This window comes from Centrocercus urophasianus, unplaced genomic scaffold, assembly GCF_019232065.1.
Source record: "Centrocercus urophasianus isolate 14NV4802_14NV808 unplaced genomic scaffold, USGS_Curo_1.0 seq_11, whole genome shotgun sequence".
Lineage (NCBI taxonomy): Eukaryota > Metazoa > Chordata > Aves > Galliformes > Phasianidae > Centrocercus > Centrocercus urophasianus.
The window spans coordinates 50,261,572-50,286,482 of NW_024884253.1; the positions used below are offsets into that span (position 1 = coordinate 50,261,572).

Here is a 24,911-nt window from a genome sequence, read left to right on the forward strand (position 1 = left end):
AATGTTTTTATTTCTATTCTCATATGTATGAGTTGTTTAGAAACATACTGTTTTTGTCTGCTTGAACTACCAGAGAAGCTTTAAGTGAACCTAGAAGACAGCCACAGCATTTGTTTTGAAGGGTTCTTCAGTAGAAAATGTCATTTATCAGCATAAAAAGGGGAGTGTTCTTACAATTTTCAAGCACTAAAGAAAAAAAACCCCAGAAGGTGAAACTAAACCCAAATCCATCCACTTACAAAATTTTTTTGGACAACAGTGCTTCAGTTCAGTTTAGCACTCCTGCACTTACAGTACTGGATATACATGAAAAGATAGATTATCATAATTTAAAGATCACATAAATTTAGCTTCATCCATCAGATTTTAACAAAAATAATTATTCCAAAATTGAAAACAGAATTTTTTAGCTAATTTAGAAAGAAAATATCGTAACTTTATATAAACTCTTCTAGTGATGCATTCAGGCAGCAGAAACATTATAGTGTGGCAAATAAGCATATATCACCACAAACAGGATAAAACTACTTAGGATAAATAAGTCAGAAGCAATGAATAGACAGGTGCTTATAAAAAGGCGTACGGCAGAAGAAACTCATGGAAAATTCACTGAAGCAAAAATAAATTTGTCTGTTTAAAACAAATATCAGTTAGACAATCTCTAGTTTCACAGAATATCTAAATGTTTTGAACATTTAAAAAACGAACAACAAAAACTCGTGTGAGTAACAGCCTGAAATTCAGATTTCATTGGAGAATCAGACCCACTGGGAGTGCGTCATACCTCCATATTTTCAGGCAGTGAGTACAATGAACAGTACCTGCAAATTGCATTCATGTTTGGTTTGTTCAGAGATTCTTCTGAGTGATCATTACAACAGGAAATGTTGCAATATCATGTCTTAGACTTGATTACTTATCTTTGTGTCAGCCTTCCCTAACTAGCATTCTAAGAAGGGAGAGAAAAAACACCCTAGGACAATATGAAATTTGCCTTGATTTACATTATGTGTCTCTAACGAAACAAAGAATAAGCAGACCACAGATTAAACACTAACTACAGTAGCCACGTAACCATGCTGTCTGCTCCCAACCAGCTCTCCTTGGAAAACAATGGCAACAGAAACTTGAATTTGATTCTATACAGCAAATATGCTCTCCATTATCATTTTTACACTAGGTTTGAAAGAAGACTAAAATGGATGGAGAATTAAGGCTTGTTTACATTCTGCTCGTTACGATGGCGGATGGTGAGGTGGGTTGAGAATTGCCTGACTGGCAGAGCTCAGATTGCTGTGATCAGTGGCAGAGAGTCTGGTTGGAGGCCTGTAACTAGTGGTGTTCCCCAGGGGCTGGTGCTGGGTCTGGTTCAACATCAGTGGCATGGATAACGGGATAGAGTCCATCCTCAGCAAGACAATACAAAGCTGGGAGGAAATGTTTGACAGCTGAAGGCTGTGTGACATTCAACAAGACCTGGAAAGACTGGAGAGCTGGGTAGGGGGGAACCCAATGAGGTTCAACAAAAGCAAGTGTAGAGTCCTTCATCTGGGAGAAATAAGCACATATATCAGTACAGGTTAGGGAATGACCTGCTGGAGAGGAGTTCTGCAGAGAAGGACTTGGGTGTCCTGGTGGACAACAGGTTGGCCATGAGCCAGCAGTGTGCCCTAGTGGCCAACAAGGGCAGTGGGATCGTGGGGTGTATTAAAAAGAGCACAGCCAGCAGGTCGAGGGCAGTGATCCTCCCCCCCTGCTCTGCCTCACTGAGGCCACATCTGAAGTCCTGTGTTCAATTCTGGGCTTCTCTGTTAAAAAAAAAAAAAACAAACAACGGGGATCTCCTAGAAGGAATACAGAGGAGGGTGACAAAGATGATGAACGTCCTGGAGCATCTCCTGTATGAGGACAGGCTGAGAGACCTGCGACTGTTGTGACTAGAGAATGGAAGACTGAGAAGGGGTCTGATCAGTGTTATAAATATCTAAAGTGCAGGAGGCAACTGGATGAGGCCAGACTCTTTTCAGTGGTGTGTAGTGGCAGGATAAGGAGCAATGGCCAAAAACTGTAACATACGAAGTTCCACACAAATATATGGAAGAACTTCTTTATGGTAAGGGTGACAGTGCACTGGAACAGGCTGCCCAGAGAGGCTGTGGAGTCTCCTTCTATGGAGACATCAAGACTTGTTGGACGCCTTCCTGTGCTACCTACTGTAAGGTACCTACTTTAGCAAGGGGGCTGGACTTGACAATCTCCAAAGGTCTCTTCCAAATCCTGCAATTCTGTCGTTCTGTATAATAAATATACTGGGAAATATATAATGAACAGAAGTAACAGATGTGTGCTGCTTCTTTTAATGGACTGAGCTGGTGAAGTCCAGGACATGAGAACTAATAAATCCATACCAGTCAGCCTTTTGCTGGTGTTTGCATCACACTCATTATTGTATTATCTAAATTAAGAGATTACTGGGACTTGGTGGAGTTCCCTCCTCCATAAAGGGTCTGAGGCATACACTGTGTAAAATCAACAGTAATGCAAATTAACTCACAGAGGTGGAAACCATGTGAAGTTTTGGTTTAAAAGTTTCAGTTTCCTTTTTCTTCTCTCTCTTCTTCTCTGCTCCCAGATGAGCAAACTGTGGCTTAAGTATTATCTTCAAAGCAGGTATGCACATAACTTTGAGGTAAGAATTTGAGTGGTAAGGGAATTAGTGGCTGGTCTTTTGACCAATTCAGTCAATTCAGTTCATAGAAATAAAGATGCTTTTAAGTTATTTTTCTATAAGAGGAAGCAGCCACTGCCTGCCCTGGTCCCTAGCCAATATGAAGTACACCTCAGATTACTGTCATCATATGTGCTTGCTCCCTCTGCTCACTAGCAGGAACGTGCGTTCCCCTCATCCCCAGGCTGACAGTGGCAGGGAGACAGGTGGGCAGTGTGACGCATCAGCTTCTCCAGCTTGGTGCCAGAGAAAGTTGCGTACAGTAAGTGTAACAAAGCCCTGAGCCTGTCTGTTAGCACTTAGAAGAAAACAACTCTGATTTTCATCAGGTTTGTGGTTTTGTGACAGCAATTCCGTCAAGCAGAGAGCAATGAAAGCAGTGAAAGAGCAAGTATGTGGAAACAGTGACCAGAAAATGAAAGCACAGCCAAAAAAAAAAAAAAGCATACAAAGTAACAGCACTCAAAGCTCCCAGTTATCTGCTTACAGCTTACATCCCAGCCCATCCAATTCATTTGTACTGCTCATCTGGTGCCTCACATCCAGCTAACTGGGAGGTTTTAATAATCCACAACTAACTAACAAGGTGATTTATCACCTTTACCTTACCACTCAGTCACACAATATGACACTACTTGCTGAGAACCACATAACTTGGGAAAAGAAAAAGAAAAAAAAACCACCAAAAAAACCAACCCAATCACATTTAGAAGATGGGCAAAGAAAACAAGAAGAGTTCTTCAGAGGTCAGTCAAAAAGTGCAATTCCAAGTACAGTGTAGATTGCTATGCAGTTACTTCTTCAAAGTAAAAATATAATGGTAATGAATTGATTATGAATGGAGTATTAATGAGGTATTTTTTGGATTTAAACAAATGAGGATGCCTTGGGATTCTTAGAAACAAAAGGCAAAAGAAGAAGCAGACATGAAGAAGGACAGATATGAAATTTCTCTTCCATTGATGACAAGCACATTCAGTTTTATAGTTTTAAATCTAAAGCAACTTACAACTTCAGGCATATCTGAAATTTGTAAGAGTACTTTCTGAAATCTGGAGTATGTTCACGCTCTTATCTGCCCCTTGGGGACACTTCAGCTTTCAGCAGAGTAAAGCGTGATACCAAGTGCATGCATAATTTGGAGCCCACCAGACAGCTGTAGTAGCTATACAATACACCGTCAGCACAGGCTTTCACAAAAGGCCTGAGTTGGATTAACAGCTTGCCACCGCCTGTGACAGGGAAAGCCTGTTCCTTCCTCCCATCCGCCCATGCTCATTATCTGCCATCAGCCAGCTCCAAGATCAGATAGCAAGCAGGTTTAAAACACTGAAATAGCACAAAGCCAGCCGTGCAAAAATATGAGTATTTGTGTCTAGTTTATATGAATTGAATCAGTTTATCTTCTGAATAAATGAGCACAGAGGAGGAAGGGGAAATGGCATGCTTGAGGGGGAGAGAAAGAAGAAAAAGCCCCCTCCTCTGTCTTGGCAACGGCAAGCTGTTTGCTTGGCTCAGCCATGACGTGGAATCACATTCAGAGATTAACTGGTGGACTTCACTTCTGTATTACAAAGCTATTGTATTTGATTGTATCATGGTAATCAAATAACTTTTTTTTTTTTTTTTTTTTTTTAAATCATTTCAATCAGATTATGCCTTTCTAAGGGAAAGAGAGGTTAGAGGATGGGTTGAGAAACAGAGGAAGAAAGCACTGCATAATCCCTGGATGAGATGTTTCCATGTGCAACTGGAAGGAGATAAGGGAATGATATAGCTGGTGTTGCTTCTTCACAAAATGAGAGCGTGGATTTTTTTTTTTTTTCAGGAGATACCCAGGGGAAATTAGCTAAGAGCTAGCATAGTAGACTTCCTCAGTGAACAAATCTTTGAGGCTAATGTAAAATACCGATAGCCTCAATGATAGCATTTGGGAGCACCCTGGAAAGTTAGTGTACAAGAGGGAGGACCAAATTTATTGTACAGCTAGCACAAACTCTCTCTGAAGTTGCTATTCTGAACTAGAACATGTTTGTACAGCCACTGCATGCTCTAACTAATGGTCCACTAAGAAAAGCCTTTACATTTGGTATTAGATGGTTGATGAAGGATCAGCTATTGAATTTCTCTATGTCAGCTGGTACCAGCATATCTTTGCAAGTTACTTCATTAACTAGCAAAGCAGGAGGGTTTAGTCTCTTTTGAGCAAACATCTTTGATTTCATAACTCTCAAAATATTTACTTAAAAATACTCGGTACAATTGACAGATCCTTTCCAGATTAGTGGTGTAGTTCATTAAATTTAGAAAGGCAGAAGAGTTCAAAATAGTTTTTGGGTGCTCATGAGAAATGAAATCTTGCAGAAAACAATCTAGTCAGAAAGTGCCGGTAAAGACACCAAGGTCAGATTAATAAATAATAAGCAATCCGAACTTGAAGGTGAGAGTGAATTCTTTTTAGAATCTGGAATAGCTCCAGGCTACCTTAGGAAGGTTATTCATTTAAATAGAATGCCAACACTTTACTTCAGATGAAATACAGCTGTTTCCTGTTCCTAGGTATACTTTCACAGCAGAGGAAATGTAGGTATTAACACAAGTAATTAATCTTAATTTTTATTTTTGCTGACCATACCTTGGAAGAATCCCTTCAAGTTTCTTTCTTACATGGGAATTCAACAAACAGATGGAACAAATTTCACAATAAGCACAATGACCACGTCAGGTGTTGCTGCACCTTTTTACCTGACAAGTCAAAACTGTAAGACATGCTAAGTGGCCGCATTGCTGTAAAGAAGAAATAAAAACAACAAAAAGAAAATGATTCAGCTGTTAGAAAAGCAGAGGGGTAATGAAAACCAAAGATTTAATTCCACTACTGGCATTTTGGATTCTGTTGCCTAAATCCAAAATGTATCAGACAGTATTGCTTTACTGTAGTAAAGCTTCAAGTCTGAAAACTACAGCAACATTAAGTTGGACTTGCAAACAGAGCAAGAATAAGAACGCTTGTACAACTGTAGAACCAGATTTTTGGAATTAGTATCAAAATTAATATCAAATACCAAAACAAGAAGCAAGTATCTTAGTACCACAGTATTTTCAACCAAAATGCTATGAAAGAAAGAAAGGAGAGAGAAAAAGAGAGACAGGAGAGAAAGAAAGAGCTGAAAAAAGCCACATTTCACACAGGTTTCAGTGACCTGAAATAAATATTTCTAATTTTTTTGAGCGTAATCTCCAATGATTATAATTAAACTAATAAAGAGGGACACTCAAGTTCAGCTTGAGCAGTTGTTTCCTTGAATAGGAAAGAAAAAAAAAGGCCTAGCAGTGTGATTTGTGCTGATTTTTGTCCTTTTAAAAAACATCAGGTGGATTTAGCCTTTAAAATGCATCCATGCTTTCCTCTTCCTGGGTGCCTTCAGCCATTTTATTCCTTGATAAGAAACGGTCAGATGTTCTTTATTTCTGGAACGTTTACGTAACCAATAGCTTTGTTCCTTGTCAGCTTAATAACAAAAAATCGCACATGAAATTACAATCTCTGGATACAAGAAAATCACATGACACAGCTGTTGAGCCTTCCTGGCCCTTTGGTCTGACTGCAGTCCCAGCCCCAAACGCACACAAACCACTGCTGTGCTCAGCCTACCTCCATTTCAAGTTACACAGCGTCATTCAGGGAGTAGGCACTCGATCTATTCTCAACTGAAACCAAAATTTCACTACACCGATGTAGATAAGCAGGCCAGGCCCAGCTACAAGAATGTACCAGAACACATCAAAACTGCCGTCAGCTTATCTTTGATACTTGTGGATGACAAACACGCACGGCAGCACGAAGGGTCTGTCAGGCACTGCTGCGTTAAAACATGCTGAAAAAAGGTTGCGCTGGGACAACCTTTGCTCACAAGTGTAAATTTAGGCAGGGAACACAGTAGGTGGCTGACGCTGATCCAAACTAAGGAGTCAGGGCATTTTTCCCGTAGTTTATCACCAAGACAACATCAGCCACAGACAGCAGTCACAGAAGAAGCATCTAATTTGCTGTCCAAAGGTAACTTAAAGGCAAATACATTTTAAAGCATAAGGGTTTTATCAACAAATGCGGAGTCCTAAAAGAAGGCTGATAAAATGTGTATGAAATAAAGTTTTCTCCAAGCTCCATGAGCTCAACTTGCTGAAGTCATAAATCTAAATTTCAATTCGAAGGGCACCTCAAAACTGTGTTTGTCTTGATAGTTTACTCTGATGATGTGATAATGCCATTCAAAAAATCACTCAGATTCCTCTCCCTAGTGTCGCCATTTGTAACTGCAGCTATCAGGATTAAATTATCATTCCCAAAAAAGTTTTAGCTCAACCTTGGCTAGCCCTGGACCAACTGCAGCCCATGAACATGGCTTGGAGGCTGGCACTTTGTTCCAGATGCTCTCTTTGCTCAGTGGCAATTCATGATGGAGAAGATTCTTACCTGTGCTGTGCAGAGCAAGGCAGCAAAGGCTGTGGCTGCTGGGAAGCATATGCCACGGGTCCACTGATATTGCAGAGGAGGAACTGCAGAGTACAGCCCTCTTCCCCTAGTACTCAAATGAGGGACTGTGCTTGACTGCTTTAAAGTGAACAACAAATAACTTTGGGAAATGTGGAAAGCACCATATACTCCCACATATTTCACTCTAATGCTCTGTTTCTGTCTTTTTAATATCAACAAATATTTCTGTCCAGATGGTGTAAGCATCCCAATTGTGTTTCTACTTAGATTTGTAATCCTTAAATCTTTTTGCCTAACATTTTGCTACACTAAATTACATTTAATCACCACCTAAACTATACAGCAGGTCTATTAGAACCATATAGAAAGTCACCAGCACTATTTCATCCTCAACTCTGCAGGAACATATTTTATTCTAAGAACTTTGGGCAAAACAATAATTTCAGTGTGACAAAAACCCAAACCTTACAGCTCAACAAAATAACAATTATTTTCAAGTTCTTTGTACTTTTTTTCTTTCCTATGCCAAGAGCAAATTAATCATTTATATGATTTCACATTAAAATAATAAAATCTTCATAACTATGTTTGGAAAGTAAAATTCACATGCATCTCTTTTTACACCTCCAGTAATATTCATTGGACTGAAGGGATGTTACCATAGTCCCAAAACTTAAAGAATTCCTTCTTTTGTAAAAGGAGAAGAACCAGTGGAAGACAGGAACTCCTCACGGGAGGACATATTCTGAAATCAACTCAAAAGTCCCAACCAATAACATTCCAAAATCCAAGACTGCTTTAGGAACTGTTTACTAAATGGGTTTGAAGTAATTAATATCTGTTAAAAATTGCAAAGTATAAATATATAAATCAGATTTGTTGCCCCTGACAAGGCATGTAGAACATGTAAAATACTGAAGTTAAATGTTGAAAAGAAAAGCAAAGAATCATTCCATGGTTTTACAAGCTCCCTACATTTGGAAAAATGTCTATAGCTATTAGAAACATTGGTTGATACAGAAGCTTTAATTGAGTACAAAGCAGAAGCTAGAAGGCCCAAATGAAATTCAAAACATCATGCATTTAAGATTGCACCCAAGCATTCACTGAACTCTACCAAGCACTTCAAAAGAACAATGCACAAAATGACTAATGGAACTGTTTTTCTTCAGAGACAATGGGTTGCTGCAATCCACTTGAATGTGGATCAATGCCTTTAAGCACATGTGGCAGGCACAAATATTCTGTGTACGTGGATTATTTCATGCTTTTTCAACCATTAGATGCCACTTTCGCTCTTCAAAAATCCAGCTAGATCAGTTTTACTAATGCAGTTAAATATTGAGCTTATAAAGTATGTCACAACGTAAGGCTGCATTTGTCATGCTTTTGTCAATGTCAGAACCACTGAACTAGTGCAAATGGATGGTTGTTGCAAAGTGTAGTGTTTGTATTTTGTAATAGGGTGTTGAATGCACATGGCAGAAATGAATGGCTTTGCAGAACAAGTCTTAATTGTTTGTCCACTGAAAATACGCAACAACATGCTCAGTAACTTATAAAACGAAACAAAGATTTAGATTTAAAATAGAAGCAATGCTTTCAGCAAACAAATAAAAACAGATTTTCAACTGGAGTGAGGAAAATTGATGATGCTAATAACAGGAAACAAAGAGAACAAAATTAATTAAAAACAGACATGTAAAGAATACTTAAAGATATGTAAGGAATACTGCACCAGGGACAACCAGCATCCATTCCATTCCGATCAAATCTAACATGAACTCTCATATCCAACAAGCAATATAATGATATTCCATTTATCTAACATGTCACAAACACAATGGGATCAAGCTGAACATACAGTACTCTATTTTTAAAAATAACCTAGTACAAAGACTATACAGCTCTAGAAAAGTCTTTTGGTTCTTTATTCTGAAAGGACAAGAGTTATTTTTATCTTCAGTGACATCTACACAGATATTGCTACACAGATATTGGTGCTTCTTACGTGGAAAGTTTTCTGTGAAAGCTGCTGGTAAAAATTAGCTGTGTGCTTACCCAGTCTGCTACGCCTTATCTCATCTGGTGAGACTGGACGCAGCTTTCTCTCAGCCTTGATTTCCTCCAGTATCCTCTCGTGAAGGCTGCGTGGCCGTGGTGGGGTTGGTTTCAGTTTTCTTGCAGAGGCCTTGGAAGACAAAGACAATTATATTTACATAAAACAGCGCTTCCTCAAAAGTCTATGTCATGATTTTTTTTTTCTAATTAAAAAAAAAAGTGGCATTTTATTTTATGATTTTATGTGAACTCTTTTGAAAAACTCACAGAAACTGGAAAGAGAATTGTATTTTTTTCTGACTTAGAGATAAACGGCTGCCGACAGGAGCAGCTGCTGGTTGGTGCAAGGTTATAACACACTGCTCTTTAAGAGACCGCATTTTACGCACACGATTCAGTATTCCTGAAAGCCCATGTCGGAAACTATTTTTAACATATTCCCTGGACAGACATCCTTTACAAAGCCACATTTTCGTTAGAAAAGAATGCTGGATTACATACAGGATTTAATGGAGGTCGTGATCGGATGAAATCCAGGATTATTTCATGGGCACTCTTTTTTAATCGAGGTGGAATGTCCCCGTTGACCTGGAAAGGAGAAAGTGAAAAAAAAAGGTATATTTTCATGTCTTGCATTCATATTTGCACAGATGATGAGACTGAAAACTCAAGACATCCATGACAGAGCCTGCAGAGTTCTGACACCTGCACCAGACATAAAAGTCCACCAGTTTTAACAGCACAATAATCCATACGCAGAACAGAGGTGAGAAAAGTCTTATTAGATCACAGCTTTTCAGCTTTGTAGATAGCTGTAGTTGTAGCTATGGAATAACAAGAGTTGCAGCAGCATCAGTAAGTAATACTTAGGATTTTGAAATGATGGAATTAAATATCAGGACTGCAATCACAGCTGCAGGAGAATGAAGACAAAGCTTGTGTCTCATTTGGAGGAAAAGGCACCAACATTTTTTAGGAACATGTATTTGAGCCATGACTCTCTGACAACCACTGCACAGTCTCTAACCCTCAGTTCTTAGATTCTAATACTCTTCAAGAGGTTTTCTTGATCTCCTTATCATCTCCCAAGCTCTACTATGAAAACAAAGATCGCATCCGAGTGCAATCACGACAGTCCCAGATATGTATGCAGAATGAGAGAAGAACTCAGAGAGCAGCCTTGCAGACCTGGGAGCCTGGTGGACAAAAAGCTGGACATGAGTCAGCAATGTGTGCTTGCAGCCTGAAAGGCCAGCAGTACCCTGGGCTGAATCAAAAGAGGTGGCAGCAGGAAGAGGGAGGGGATTGTCCCACTGCTCTGCCCTTGTGAGTACCTGGAGTACTGTATCCAGTCCCAGCCTCCAACAAAAGAAAGATGTGGAGTTGTTGTGTCTAGAGCGCTGCGAGGATGATCAGGGGGCTGGAGCATCTCCGTTATAAAAAAAGATTGAGGGAGCTAAGCTTGTTTAACCTAGAGAAGAGAAGGCTCTGGGGAGATTGCACTGTGGCCTTCAGGTATTTAAAGGGAGTTTATAAAGATGAGGGAGGCTGACTTTTTGCACATTCTTATAGTGACAGGACATTGAGGAATGGCTTTAAACTAAAAAAGAGGAGATTTAGGTTAGATGCTAGGAAGAAATTCTTTACTGAAGGGGTGGTGAGGCGCTGGCACAGCTGCCCAGAGAAGCTGTGGTGCCCCATCCCTGGAGGTGCTCAAGGCCAGGTTGGATGCGGCCCTGGGCAGCTGAGCTGCCAGGGGGCAGCCCTGCTGATGGCAGGGGGTTGGGGATGGCTTTAAGGTCCCTTCTGATCAAAGCCATTATGTGATTGTATTATTCGGTTTTAGCAATGTATGAAAAATAAGCTCCTTTGTTTTTTGTGCTTACCAAATTTCTCTGCTGTTCTGGACATGAGAAACTGACCTGGTGTGGATATCCCAGTAGGAAACAGATCCTCTGGACATGTTTCATGTCTGCCTCTCCGTGTGCACATTAAAATATTAGTCAAGAGTAAAGTGGAGTTTGCCAATATGTCTACAAAGTAAATTAACTAGAATGCTATGGCACTGAAGTACAGATAAGAGACCAGAAGAGAGGTGTGGAAAATGTTCTCATTCACTCATATTTTTCTGAAGAGACAGACATTTCTTCCTCACATACCACATGTAGGAGTAAGACCACATACAGATCATCACAGGAGACAGCAATTCACTACATATACAACAGGATATAAAACAAGGCAACAGATTTTTGTATCTTCTGAAGGTATAAACTATAAGCTAGAAATAATGGTATGGGTTTACTTAAAAAAAACATTTGTCAGGTTCAGTCTTTATATAGCATAGTGTCCAAGCACCCTATCAGGGATGAGAGAACATCCCATGCCACACATATTTCTGGCACCTTCCATTACTATACAGTACCTGACTAACAGTCTCGCTCTTCAGTTTGACAGAAATTCCTATAATACTATCTTCCTTAGACTAAGTGTCCCAAATTTCATCACTTTATCATTTTTTTTTTAGATGAGCCAGATGGTTTGACTTTCTTTAGTAGAGATAAAACTCTCTTAACTGCTGCAGTCAGAAAAATGAGTTTAAATTCCCATATGGTCATCTGAGTGAATCCTAAGTAAACCTCACCAATGCCACGCAGCTTCCACACCAGATCTGCTGACCCAAGACATGCCCAGTGTATATGCTGAGGAAGTGACAGCCTCCCTTTGAAGATTCATCCTTTCTCTCACAAGGAATTGAGTGCAGAGTCTGCCTGCATTGCTTCATTGCTTTCTTGGACACCCTTTCTGGAGCTATCCTACCCCAGACACGGTCCAATGTTCCCCCACTCATGCTACAAGCTCCCTTAGTGGGAACTACCGTCTGCCACAGAAAACCAAGCTGCTAAACCATGCAACATGTCATCTTCCCAGAAACAGTAAAATTAAAATGAAAAAGATTTATATTAAGTGGCGATTAGATATTTTATGATAAGGAGAACTTAATTTAAGTGATGTGATTGATTTCCTCTGTTTAAAGACTGAGCAACTCTTCAAGGACAGCAGATTCTTAATGAAATGCTAAGTCTCTCATCCCCAGGTTACTGTTCATCAGATGTCAAAGTTGATAGCTTAAGTTGAGAGTTATTACCATCAGAACAGTCATTTTGTACTCTGATAATCTCACGTCAGCCTTGGGGAACAACTCTCTGCACATCATACTAGGAAATAAATAATACATGGCTCTGAGCCTTTCACCTCAGGGCGCTGTATGCACTGACTTAATGCCATCAGAGTGCAATTAGTAGCAGTATTCCCATTCGATTGGAAAAGGAGAAAAATAACTTCTGCTTAAGTGATTTTCGCAGGACGTGGAGGAAGCTGGTGGCAAAGCAAGTGGATGTTTACTGGTTGCATGAGCCAACAACCCGAGAGCACCAAGGGCAGAACCTCCCTTCTCCTCCTCTGCTCCTGAAAAGATGCTGATGGGAAAGATACTGAAGGGGAGCTTTTATTTTCTCTGTCCACATTAGATCTATCTCTTCACTCAAACTAACTCTTCCTGTAATAAGCAATTTAACATGCATCTTTTACTTTTAATTAATTAATTAAAATTCATGGCCCAATTAAAGTCTAATCAGACTACATTGCACAGATGCAGAATAGATGCAAGATTCTTTTTGTCAGATTCCAACAGCCCCAACTGCAAACTAATATTTAAATAAATACCTCAAAATGCTCACTGCTGTACCTAGGACACCTCCTAAACTTCTGCAGAAGCGTGTGACAAAGGCAAAGAATGACAAAGGGATGGTTCCCTGCTTAGAGCACCTGAACACCACTCGCTAAAGACAGTTCTGACTACAAAACAACAGCCACAGTAATGCCCAACTGGACAAGTTGGCTGGAGTTGTCCCTGATGATGGCCTCCTCACATCCATCACGTCCTTGAAATGTCTGAAATTTCATTTATAACTGTTACTGCAGTTAATTTAAACACTGTAAGATTTTGAATACTATAATGAAATAAATATTTTATGTTGAAACTACCCGAACAACCACACCAGAGGATTCCCAGATGAGACATCTAAATGGCTGGATATTTTTGACAGCAATAACTTAAGTGTACAAGCCTAAGTTCACCTTCAGTAAAATAGTCAAGCGAATCCTACTGTACCAAAGACATTTGTGGAAAGCTCTAATACTGAGATATGAGCACCATAATTTAAGAATTTAATTATTAAGCAATAATAATAATATGTTTGGATACTATATAGAAGGTACCTCAGAATCATGTACTGAAAAACTAATGTAAGAACTGCCTACTGCTCAACAAATAGAATGGGCAACTCACATCTTGGAGAGGGGAGGTGGGCAGGAAGGAGAACTCACTGTGAATGGAAGAGAAACTAAAAGCTGCAGATTTACACGTAGGCGTTGGAAAAGAAAAAATAAATTTGTCAGAGTAATTCAAATTTCCCAATAGCCAAGACTCTGCCAATTGTTTTGCAATTCTAACTTGCTGTCAGTGAGAGCTCCGTAGGAGAAAAAAAAAATCTATTTTTTTTTTAGCTGCTCAGGTAAACGTGCAAAGATTACAAAAAATGCTGGGATGAAAGTAATCCTGTTTCTGTGACAACCACAGAAACAATGACTCTTGCACCAGAATGACAGAGATGATGAATCTGGAATTATTTTTATATGTACTGAAACAGAAATGTAGAGGTCACTGAAATTACTTACACCAATTATTTGCAAAAATCCAGAATTTGATGTTTTACATCTTCAAGACATTTTGAATAACTGCTCTATCACAGATCACTTATGAGAAACAACAGCTCCAATTATTGGCATCTGATAACAACTACTGACAATCTGAAACACTGAAATAGTTCCTAAGCAATGCACCTTGCAGGAATAACAGTTCCTTTCCTGACTACTGAGCAGCCAGGGACAGATAATGCTAGTCTTTAACACAGCCTTATGTTCATAAAGAGAAAAGAATTCATGTTACATTTTATTTACTTTAAAATGATCTACCTCTTGTTATCATTAGCAGCATGCATTTTCACAAGCTATCAATTCTAAAAATAGTACCTGTAAGTGAAAATTAAAAAATGTTCCTAATAAAAATTATGCCAAACCTCTGTTTTGACTGATAGAAAGAAATGTAATCCATCCTTCCCAGGCTGCTTTAAAATTCAGATTTGGGGTTCTTGTCATTTTTTCCTTTTTTTCAAGAAGCGTGACAGTCTCCTCCAATGGGAATATATATAATTAGTTCCAACCCACAGCAGTCAGCTAAAAGATGCTGTATTTATGACATCTAACCAAAATTGTAATTCTGTACAAATCCTTCAGGCTCCACACATATCATATCAAACTGCATTATTATTGCGCGTGCTTTGCACATTCTGCTGCACACCCTGCAGCAGAAGCTAGATTATAGGTTGGACAGCTTATAATAAGAAAGAAGCTGTTTTTCTAATGGCAAGTCACTAGCAGTTGTTAGACCAAGGCAGCAATTGCTTCAGAGACAACACTACAGGTCCTGTACCTGCAGCTGATTGGAATCTCAATTCATGTTTGTGCCCAGAGGTCAATTTGGATCTACCTAGAAGGCAAGACAGAAGGACAAAAATAGATGCTTGCAAGGATTTCATCTACAGTGAGAGCCTGGATGAACAGGGGAGCAGCTGTGCCTCCAAGACCTACTAGATAATGAAGAAAATCTCCTCAGAAGAGGCAGGATCCTGCTGAACAGATGAATTAAAGCCCAGCATGCCAAAAGCAAGAACAGATGACCCAGGGGTTCCCATTCAAACACAGCTACTATCCTGATTGCATACAGTAATTAAGGAGCTGAGGGAACTGTTCTTTTGCAGTGGGCAGTGGGAGCAGATAGCACTACTTTCTAAATTGTTAGCGTAAAGATAGATGGACATCATTCCTGGATATTTTAACCTAATGACTTAAAAGAAAATTGCTCCAGAAAAATTGCTGCAGACAAAAACCTGATTGCCTAAATTCAGACCTTGATAAGGAAAATACTTTCACCTCATACAACAAAAGGCACTTACACTGTAACAGGATTCATTTATTTATTCTCCATGTCATAGTTCCAACTTTTTCCTGCTTTGTTATTTTCTCTAGTAATCTTTAATAGAACTACATGCTTGCTGCTTCTTTCATCTCTGAATTTTTCTTCTGGAAACATGGCTTTCTCACTAGCAAAAGTTTTGTCACCTTTATTTCAGGAATGCAAATATAGATGAATACTGGATATTCTAACAATATGCTTCCTCTCTAACTAATAACAGGCATAGATAGTGAGTGCAGGGCATGAATATTGATACTGACCAAATACATGCCTTTGACAAAAGGATTTAAAATGTCCTAGTAAGGATAAGTCACTAAGTCACTTTAAGTCGCTTTAAGTCGCTTTAAGTCACTTGCTGCATTATCAGGAAGAACATCATAATGTTGAACACAATAGAAACCAAAAGAACTGGGAGATGCCAGTAGATATCAAATGAGTCCTGATGAGAAGAGTTCCTCAGGTCAATCTTACAAGCACCTTTCTTAGGATCTAGGAGGAGGCTCATCAATCCTCTCCAATTTGCTCAAGCATTGTTTTTTTTCAGGTAGGATATGCTGAAAATAATTGAGCTGTACTTCTACAAATTGAAGAGTTAAAATGTTTTACAGAATGCACTCCTTGAAAATTATTAGCAGATCATAGCAATTTAAGTTTTCAAACACTGTGTGTTTTCCTTTTCCATCACAGTACCTATCACTCATGTAACAACAAGAGAGCACTTTATATTCTGGAATGCCATATTTATATTGCATAAATTAGGTTGCATCTCAACAAAAATGTTCTCCCCAGCAGAAGCCTAAAACACATCTTAGTATGACAGGACTCTTGGTATGATTACTACAGTTATCATAAAACCAACAGGAATATTTTGTTCAAGCATGTGATAAGAACGTCTTTCAAAATTTTAACTGCCTGCCATATGGAAAACAAAACACTCATTTGTTACTTTCACATTTTTCTCATCAATATACTACGCAGATTTAAGATGCCATATAAAACCCACGATCAATGCTATCTAAATGAAGAAATGAAAAAAGAAAGTAAAAAATCAAGTAACATTTCAGATTTGACAAATTCTGGTAATGCTCGTGACTCACCATGACCTTTCTTAAGGTATATCGTTTGGATCTAATATCATCCATCAGCATTTCATATGGTGTGAGCTGATATTCTATGGGGAGTGGGTTGTATTGACGCTCTTGGACTTTCTTGAGTTTGACACCGTTTCGTAAATCCCGCATCACCTGTACCCAAAAACGAGCCTGAAGAGAAGAGAGCAAAATTATATTTAATGCTTGCATACCAACCCAGATTGTTGCTCATTCCCCTTTCAGGACACCACCAAATATATTCAACTGTATCACTCTAACCCATCAACCAAACCCCATTTTGTTTGTTGTTATCTTATATAACCCTATTTTTAACCCTCATGACCATTATGAAAACTTTTTTCACGCCTCAGTCTCACCTCAAGTGATATTCATCACTGAATACAGTAAAAGGATTTCAAAGTTCTCCTAACATGCGTCCAAACTGCCATTTCAAGTACGTATGCACATCAGAAAAGTTTCTAGATGTACAACTAGTGTGATGTGAACTGTAACAGTGATAGAATCCTAAACTTTGTTTCCCTTAGGCCTTCATTATTTCTGAAAAAATTTCTAGCAGCAATTCACACAGAAATTGTGGAACAGACTCCAAATCCTGAGATCTAGTAAGTAACACATTCTGTACCCAATTTTCTTTTGCTCTGCTTACCATGTGCATTTCCCTCCTATTTTTGAGCAGTGGCAACGGTTGGAGAGGAGGAAGAATAGGTAGTGGATAGGAGATCGAAATTGAGGATTTCAATTAACATTGACTTTAATAAACAATTTTAGTTAAGCATTTTGAAGATTTATAAATTATTGATGATGATGAATCAGTATTCAATTATTGTCTTACCCAGTCAGCATTCTTTAATTCATCAAGATCTGTGCTGGATTCATCACTTGTCTCTTTATCCATTTCTTGAATCTTCTTCAGATTCTGCCAATGAAAAGAAAATTAGCCAATAAACTAAATTGTGGCAATACTTTAAAGCAATGCACAGGAAAAAAAAACCCAAAAAACTAGCAAGTTTGTTAAACTCCAAAATAGAAAAGGGAACACTTCATAACAAAAGTACTGTTACTTGCCAAATGCAAGACAGCTTATTTGTGCAGAATGAGAATTCCCAGGAAACCAGTTACAAGGAGAAATAAACTATGTGAAATCCTTTAAATAGAATAGTGACAGACTTGTATTTATATAGAAATTAAATAGCCCGTATAGCACAATTACATGGTTTTATTACTCAGAATCTAAAATCTTGAGTGAGGCAGGGGAATGAACCTTTTATAAGTAAAAATTACTATTTACGAACAAGATAAGATGATGCAAATATGGAAAATGTTTGCAAAGGGGAATAACAAAGCTTTTATACTAATGAAAGTTACAGTGAACAAACAGGCAAGCTCACATACAGGCAAATGCAAGTAAAAGATTTAAATCTGTGGTTTGAGTGACTTTAGAGACATGATCCTATTCACAAATAACTGCGTACTCAAAATGCTATTTTCTATTTTGCTTCTGTATTGAAATTTTCTAGAATCAGCACTACAAACAAATTTCTAATACTCCATTGCATTCCACTTTAACAGAACATTTTCCAGGAAATCCTTACCGATGTTTAATTTGATCTGTTTTCTTGTTACTTATGTATTAAAATTGATGGTTAAATCTTCTGCTTTATTAAACAAATTCATTATTATATAAGACTAAACCTATAGTCCAGAGGTCTGATAGAGACATATTATCTGTGTGTTAAAAACATTCCTCATGCTGTTCAGCACTCAAGTTCTTCTTTTAATGGACCTAAACATGACTCAATTCAGCATCTCAGCTTCCAGAAAGCTTAAAAATAAGCATAATTTGTAAAACATCTTTTCCCACAAGTAGTTCCTCGGCTGTACTCATTTCTAGTGAAGAAATGCAAGCACTGGAGAAGGGCTTAACTTGTACACGTAACAAGTATCTGCCACAGCTGATGACAGAGACGCGAGTGAGTCAGCCACCACGGAGGTTTTGGAAAGACAGCAGATGGATTATTTATTGTCTTATTTAAGCGAATAGCACACTTGCTTTCACATCAAAGAAGAAATACCACCCCTGTGCTATAAAAAACAATACATAATTTATAGGAAGACTCTCAGAAAACCCATAAATCACCTATGCTACAGAAGTAAGTTACCACCGCATACTCCAGGAATCTTTTGGCATGACTTGCAGCATTGCCACAGAATGCCCAGCTGGGAAAGACTGTTCACATGAAAACTTGTGTTGGCTCTGCTGCAGTGCACAGCATTCAGTCTAACACTTACAAGCCATAATCCTTTTTCATAGGGAAAAAAAGCAATAAAAATGGTAAGAACTAGTAACACAAAAGCCTCATTTATGCATATTTTCCCATCCAGCATTTCTTCTTTTCTGTGTTATTTCCAAAGCTGAAGTAATAATTTTGAGGATGGTGGTATCTTGAACTGTAATTTATTTGCTTTCTTGTGAAAGGCTAACATTTACTAATAAATTGCAAACCATAAAATCATTTGAAGGCTTTCTCCTTTTCCTTCATCATAATAAATAATTATCTTCAGCAAATGAACTCACAGCTGTCAGATTTGCTCCTCCTTTCCATGTACCTGCTGGAAGGTACGTATTAATTTTTTAAAATTAACATGTTCCAGATGCTTAATCTTCACTTTGTTTAGCAAGACCTGCAGCAATTACCCACTTCAGCAGTGATGTTCCCTACAATACACTTAACTGGGCAGATTTATGCCCAAAGGCTGATGCCTTTGGCTGACATAAATATTCCATGAAGCTAAAAAGACTACAACATGTTTTTCTTCACAGTAAAGAATAAGAAATGGAAAAAAAAACAACAACCCAAAACCCAACACCTAAACATCTGAAAGATCTTCCAAATAAGGCAACCACCTAATTAGTTTATCTGTAACATAGCTAAAGGGGGAGTTTCTATTTCAGAAAGCTCAGGTGTAAGTGATGCTGGCTATCAAACACTGGGGAGCTACGAGAGCCAAACCCAGCATCCATGCAGCAGGTCTCCCAAAGAGAAGTGGTACAACACAAATGAGCTGGCAAAAGCACAGGCTACTGCTGAGGCTAGAATCCTTCTCCTCCTCATCCAGCTGAGAGCTCCAGGCACTTCTCAGTGTGGGCACAGACACACACTCCACCCAACACTGAGCTGTTTGGGGAGGAAAACCTGCAGGGAGAACAACTCACTTTGTCACTGGCATACATCTGTCTTACCCGCAACAGCTCAGACCCCCTAAAAGCGGCTCATCATTCAGTAATTAGAGAACTGTGAAGTAATTTCCATCGCTGTAAAATATAGATAGCTTTGGAAAATCAGGAGAAAAAGAAACAATACTCTGTCCTTGCAGTCAGGATTTATGAAAATTTCTCTAATTCTTCTTCATCTGTCAGGTGCTGCTTAGGAAGGAATAAATTCACAATGACAAATGATTACGTTTAAATTTCTAGACAAAATGAAATATTACCATTTCCTTCCAGCACCCTCTGCCATTATCAGTAGGTTTCAGAATACGTTGCAGTCGTAAATTATGGAAACCAAACATTTACAACACACCAGACCATTTGTAAAACTTCATTTGGTCCAAAACCTTTGACTAACCTCAGCTGCTGTGTCCATTTGTTCTTACCCACGGGAGGGTGGATTAAGGAAATCCATTACAGAATAATAAATACAATAAGCCTAAATGGGTTTCCTTTTTAGAAAGTAAAAATATCTTAAAAGGGTTTTTCTAAATGATCCCAGAACCTCAGACCCATACCACAGATCTGATTCATCTATTACAGGCTGGGCACACATTCAGGAAATAAGGGTTAGATGTGTAGGCAGCAAGGGTTTCAACAGCTCTGGCTTTTTTAAACCATTACAGCATTTGGCCTTTTTTTTCTCCAACTGCACTGTGTGATAAATGCTAGTAACAAAATTACCAAATTTCTTTAAATGTCTTCCTGCGCTATTAAAAGTTGGCAGCTGATTTGCTGCTGCTCTGTGTCCCACATTTGTCCCCCATTTGGGACATGCACTCCTATGCCTAGTGACAGATGGGAGCTTATGTAAGGCACTTGTCAGCAAAGCATCAAGGACTTGCTTCCACAAAGTGCTCTAAAACACAATGTTTTATTGAAAATGATATTCTCAGGAATGCAGATCTTCATTTTGTCTTTCACCAGTCTCACAACACAACCACCTGCAGTTCCCAGAATATGAATTCTTGTTCGTTTGGTCACTGATGCAAGTGATTCTTCTTACACTGCTATTAGGGAAACTAATAATGTGTTCTTCCACCTTTTGTGTCAATTAAAAATATGTAACACGTCTTTGGGGAAAAACTGCTTTTATGTATTCAACTATCCATCCTGATTTAAACTCCAAAGGCTCAGCCAGCAGCATTACGCCACTTCACAGAATCACAGAATGGCTTGGGTTGGAAGCGACCTCAAAGCCCAGCCATCCCCAACGCCTTGGCATCAGCAGGGCTGCTAGCTCAGCTGCCCAGGCCCATCCAACCTGGCCTTGAGTGCCTTCAGGGATGGGGCACCACAGCTTCTCTGGCAAACCTCTTCCACCACTCCACAACACTCAAAGTAAGAAACTTCTTCCTAACATCCAAAATAAATCTTCCCCCCTTGTTGTATCACTATCTGCTCATGTAAAATGTCAGTCTCCCTCCTGCTTATAAGCTCCCTTTAAGTACAGAAAGGCAACAACGAGGCTCCCTGCTGCCTTCTCTTCTTCAGGTTGAACAAGCACAGCCCCCTCAGCCTTTCTTCATAAGAAATGTGCTCTTTATGAAGATGCCCAAACTCCTTTAACTCAGGTGACAATTGTTGAAGGAAGTTTCATCAGTCTCTAAAAAATTCCCTCATTCTTCATATCATTTTAAGATTATCACTGAATATCAGAAAAAATTTTCTCATAAACAGTGGTGTGGGTTCCAGAAAGAGCAGTAGTGACCTTAAGCAGCAGTACTTCTTAACATACTATTAATAAAGAGGGAAACACAAACAAAAGAAACCAACCAAATATTTGAAAAACTGAATTACAATGCCCACAACACACACACACACTATAAAACAAGTAGACTTCTCCCTCATTAAAAAGATTGCAGTGGCTCCAAAACTGAGGGATCAAACAAATTGTGATGTGGTCGCAAGCTTGATGACAACACAGTTGCAGAAATGTAATCACTGAAAGCCTGGGAGTGCAGGCAGATCAAGGTAAAAGCAGAAAGGTTTGTGGATCAGTTTCTCCAGCTGAGCTCTCTGATAATCCAAGCAAGTGCATTTAACAACTTTCATAGTCATGAGACTATTAGGAGTAACTTGGTTAATGACTGTATTTCCAAAATAAGTTATCCATTAACATTATTTAGGTACCTATTAACTAACTACCTTTGTAACAATATTTTGTACAATAATACACCAGTATAGCCATGTTAAATGAAAAGTAACAATCTACTTTCTTAATTAACTGTTTTCCAGTTGAGCCTTTACATAGCATGAAGCTAGAGGGGAAAAAAAAAGGAACAATTTAATTTTTATTACCTGTTTTATTATGCTTTGCAGATTAACATTTTCCTATATGTAATGTTAAAATATATCCAGACAGACTGAAAGAATTGTGATTTTATATTAGAAAGGATAGAAATCATAGGTAGCAGAGTTTAGCAGTACAGAAATAACAGATTGGAGACTCATCTGTAATCTACTAACAACTTAGTTAATTAAAAGGCATACCGTGCATAATGAAATTATGGACAAGTTTTCAATGAACTCCCACTGCAATTGAAGATGTGAGCAACTAAAAAACTATATAAAATTTTAATTATTTGGTAGGAACATTAATCTTTGTACTTCAGGATGTGCCTCCATTTCAAGAAATTTGGAGATATGTGTCAATTTTGAGACAAGTAGCACATTAAGACATGTACCTACAAAATGCTTGCTGTAGTAAACTGCTATCCACATCACATGCTGCCTTTAAGCACCAGCTGTGCCAGTTGTGTGTTTACCACTCACAGCTCAGTCACAAACGATTAGTTCTGCTACAGGCTGAGATCAGTATTGGTGGGTACCACTCACAAGATCCCAGAACAGCTGAAGTGGGCAGTACTTTTCATATCCCCCAGTCCCAGCCCCACCGCAGCAGGGCCACCAGAGCAGGGTGCCCAGGCCCACGGCCGGGCAGCTTCTGCAGACCTCCAAGGAGGAGACCCCACAGCCTCTGTGCAGCCTGTGCCAGTGCTCCGTCACCTGCACAGCACAGAAGTGCTGCCTGCTGTTCAGAGGGAACCTCCTGTGCTGGCACTGGGCACCACTGAAAAGAGCCTGGCCCTGTTCCCTTTGCATCCACCCTTCCAGTGTTTATAGACATTGATATCATTCCCTCCTGAGCCTCTTCTTCTCCAGGCTGAACAGTCCCAGCTCACTCATCCTGTCCTCACAGGAGATATATTTCCCTTCATCGTCTTCCTGGCCCTTCATTGGACTCTCCTCAGTATGTCCATGTCTCTCTTATACTGGGAGCCCAGAACTGGACTCTGCACTGTCAGCATGGCCTCACCAACAAGAAGGATCACCTCCCTCGGCCTGCTGGCAATACTTTACCTAATGCAGCCCTAGACACCATAAACCTTTTTTGCAGCAAGGATGCATTACTGGTCACTCAGGCAGTAAGCACATGTGGAGCATTTCCTTCAGAAGGAAGTAAGCCTGGGCTGTAACATGGAGTTGAAGGAGGACTAGGGAAGATAACCTCTCCATAAATCAGCCTCACAACACAGACAGCAGAGTGGATCTGCACTCCAGTCTATAACAGCGATTTCTGTATTCCTTGCTTAAATAGCCTCTGTGTCTCTCAGAGTCACACTTGTTGCCATCTTTGAGCAATATATGTGACCCTTTACAGATACTCCACAACATTTATCTCATGGCTATCAATCATTTGTACCTTCAGTTCTGTCTATTACTAGGTGCCAGCAAAGGTGATCTCAATGACTTTTTGATGATTCTGGAAAAAAAAAATCATAGAACACGTTCCAGGGCCTCAATGTCTTTCTTGCAGATCTTTTCTTTCAGACTACATTCATTTTCATAGTCATTCAAGCTACCTTCACACACACATAAATTTCCTCCACCTTGTTGTCCATTTAACAGCGTTGTCCACTGTTAAACTAAGAATGAGGAAATCCCCTTTTTGAGGAAGTTCCTTACTGCAATTTTAAAAGCTTCCCGCCTAAGGCGAGAAATAAGCTGTGTCTTATTTTTGACATCACCTGTAAGTGTCTGCACAGCGGGATATGGAGTTAGTAGATCTTAGCCCATCCAAAGACCACTTTGGATGGCAGCAGATGGTACACAGGGTGCATGTGCAGCAAGGGTAACTTTTGCAGAGCCTGAGCAGCATACAGATGCTTCCAGGAAGCTGGAAAATAAACCAACCCAGTAAACATGACACAATATCTTTACCCTGCAAAAAGATGCAAAGTTAGGTCAGATTAATGAACTAAATTTCAACCCCACTCTGGGACTTGCTGCTCTTATTCTGAAGAAATATGCATTTTTACTGCTGTTATTCTGTTGGTTTTATTTAATTATTGCAATGGTAGTATTATACCTGTCTCATCTCTGGCTTGAGTCCTCCCTTTACAACTATTAGACCTAACATTTCATTCTCTTGTTTAAAAGTGGAAACGTCATCTGCCTGTCTGCAAGTCATCTCTGCTGCTGACCCCTTAAACACAAAGAATCACACCGGAAATAAAATTCAAATGGATTTTAATCCAAATCCAATAATATCAAGTATGTGACAAAATGCCTGAAACATTTTATGTGACATCCATGGAGATGACATTAATGGCTCACTCACTGTTTCATCATTTCTGAGTAATGCATTCACCCAAATGCGTGCCAGTAAAGCCCTATCTGAAGCTATGCTCCATTTGCTATGATGATAGCAATGTTCACATGACAGACTGGAAACACGTGGATGCCTGGTAGATGTGCTGGTAACTAAACATGATCCTACAGGTCTATACATCCTGTCCCTGATCCAGCCCACTTAAATGCCAATAACTTTCAAAATTCTGACAAGTTGGTATGGAGTCAAATTGAAAACAGCATCACAGTAATATTTTTTTCTACCTGTTTCAAAGCATACTTTGCTGCTGACCCCATTCTGTGCTATACTACAAGATCAGATTTAGTCTATTCTTGGAGACTGAATTTCTGCAGACCAGTTCTCCCTCTTCCACTGAAATTCTGTTGGCTGTTTAAGTGCCTATTGAGCAAAAAGAGTGAGCTTCATGTATCTGGGAAATGGATCTCCAGATACAACACAATTGTCCTAGTATGAGCCCAAGTGGCCTTTATTCAGAGGAAAGTTACTTCAAGTC

General features: G+C 39.2%; 1 protein-coding gene across 4 annotated transcripts in view; it reads right to left on the reverse strand.

The window, feature by feature from the left end:
• The window catches only part of SPIRE1 (spire type actin nucleation factor 1), a 123,960-nt gene that overhangs the window by 20,541 nt on the left and 78,508 nt on the right, over positions 1 to 24,911 (reverse strand). For all 4 annotated transcript variants that reach the window (XR_006171602.1, XM_042835936.1, XM_042835927.1 and 1 more), the window contains exons 5-8: positions 17,326 to 17,409; positions 16,479 to 16,643; positions 9,789 to 9,875; positions 9,288 to 9,417 (exon numbers count right to left, since the gene is read on the reverse strand). Coding sequence is in view for 3 of the 4 variants with exons in the window: in XM_042835936.1 (XP_042691870.1) it covers positions 9,288 to 9,417; positions 9,789 to 9,875; positions 16,479 to 16,643; positions 17,326 to 17,409 (466 nt within the window). In the remaining variant the exon portion in view is untranslated. The remainder of the gene's footprint in view (positions 1 to 9,287; positions 9,418 to 9,788; positions 9,876 to 16,478; positions 16,644 to 17,325; positions 17,410 to 24,911) is intronic.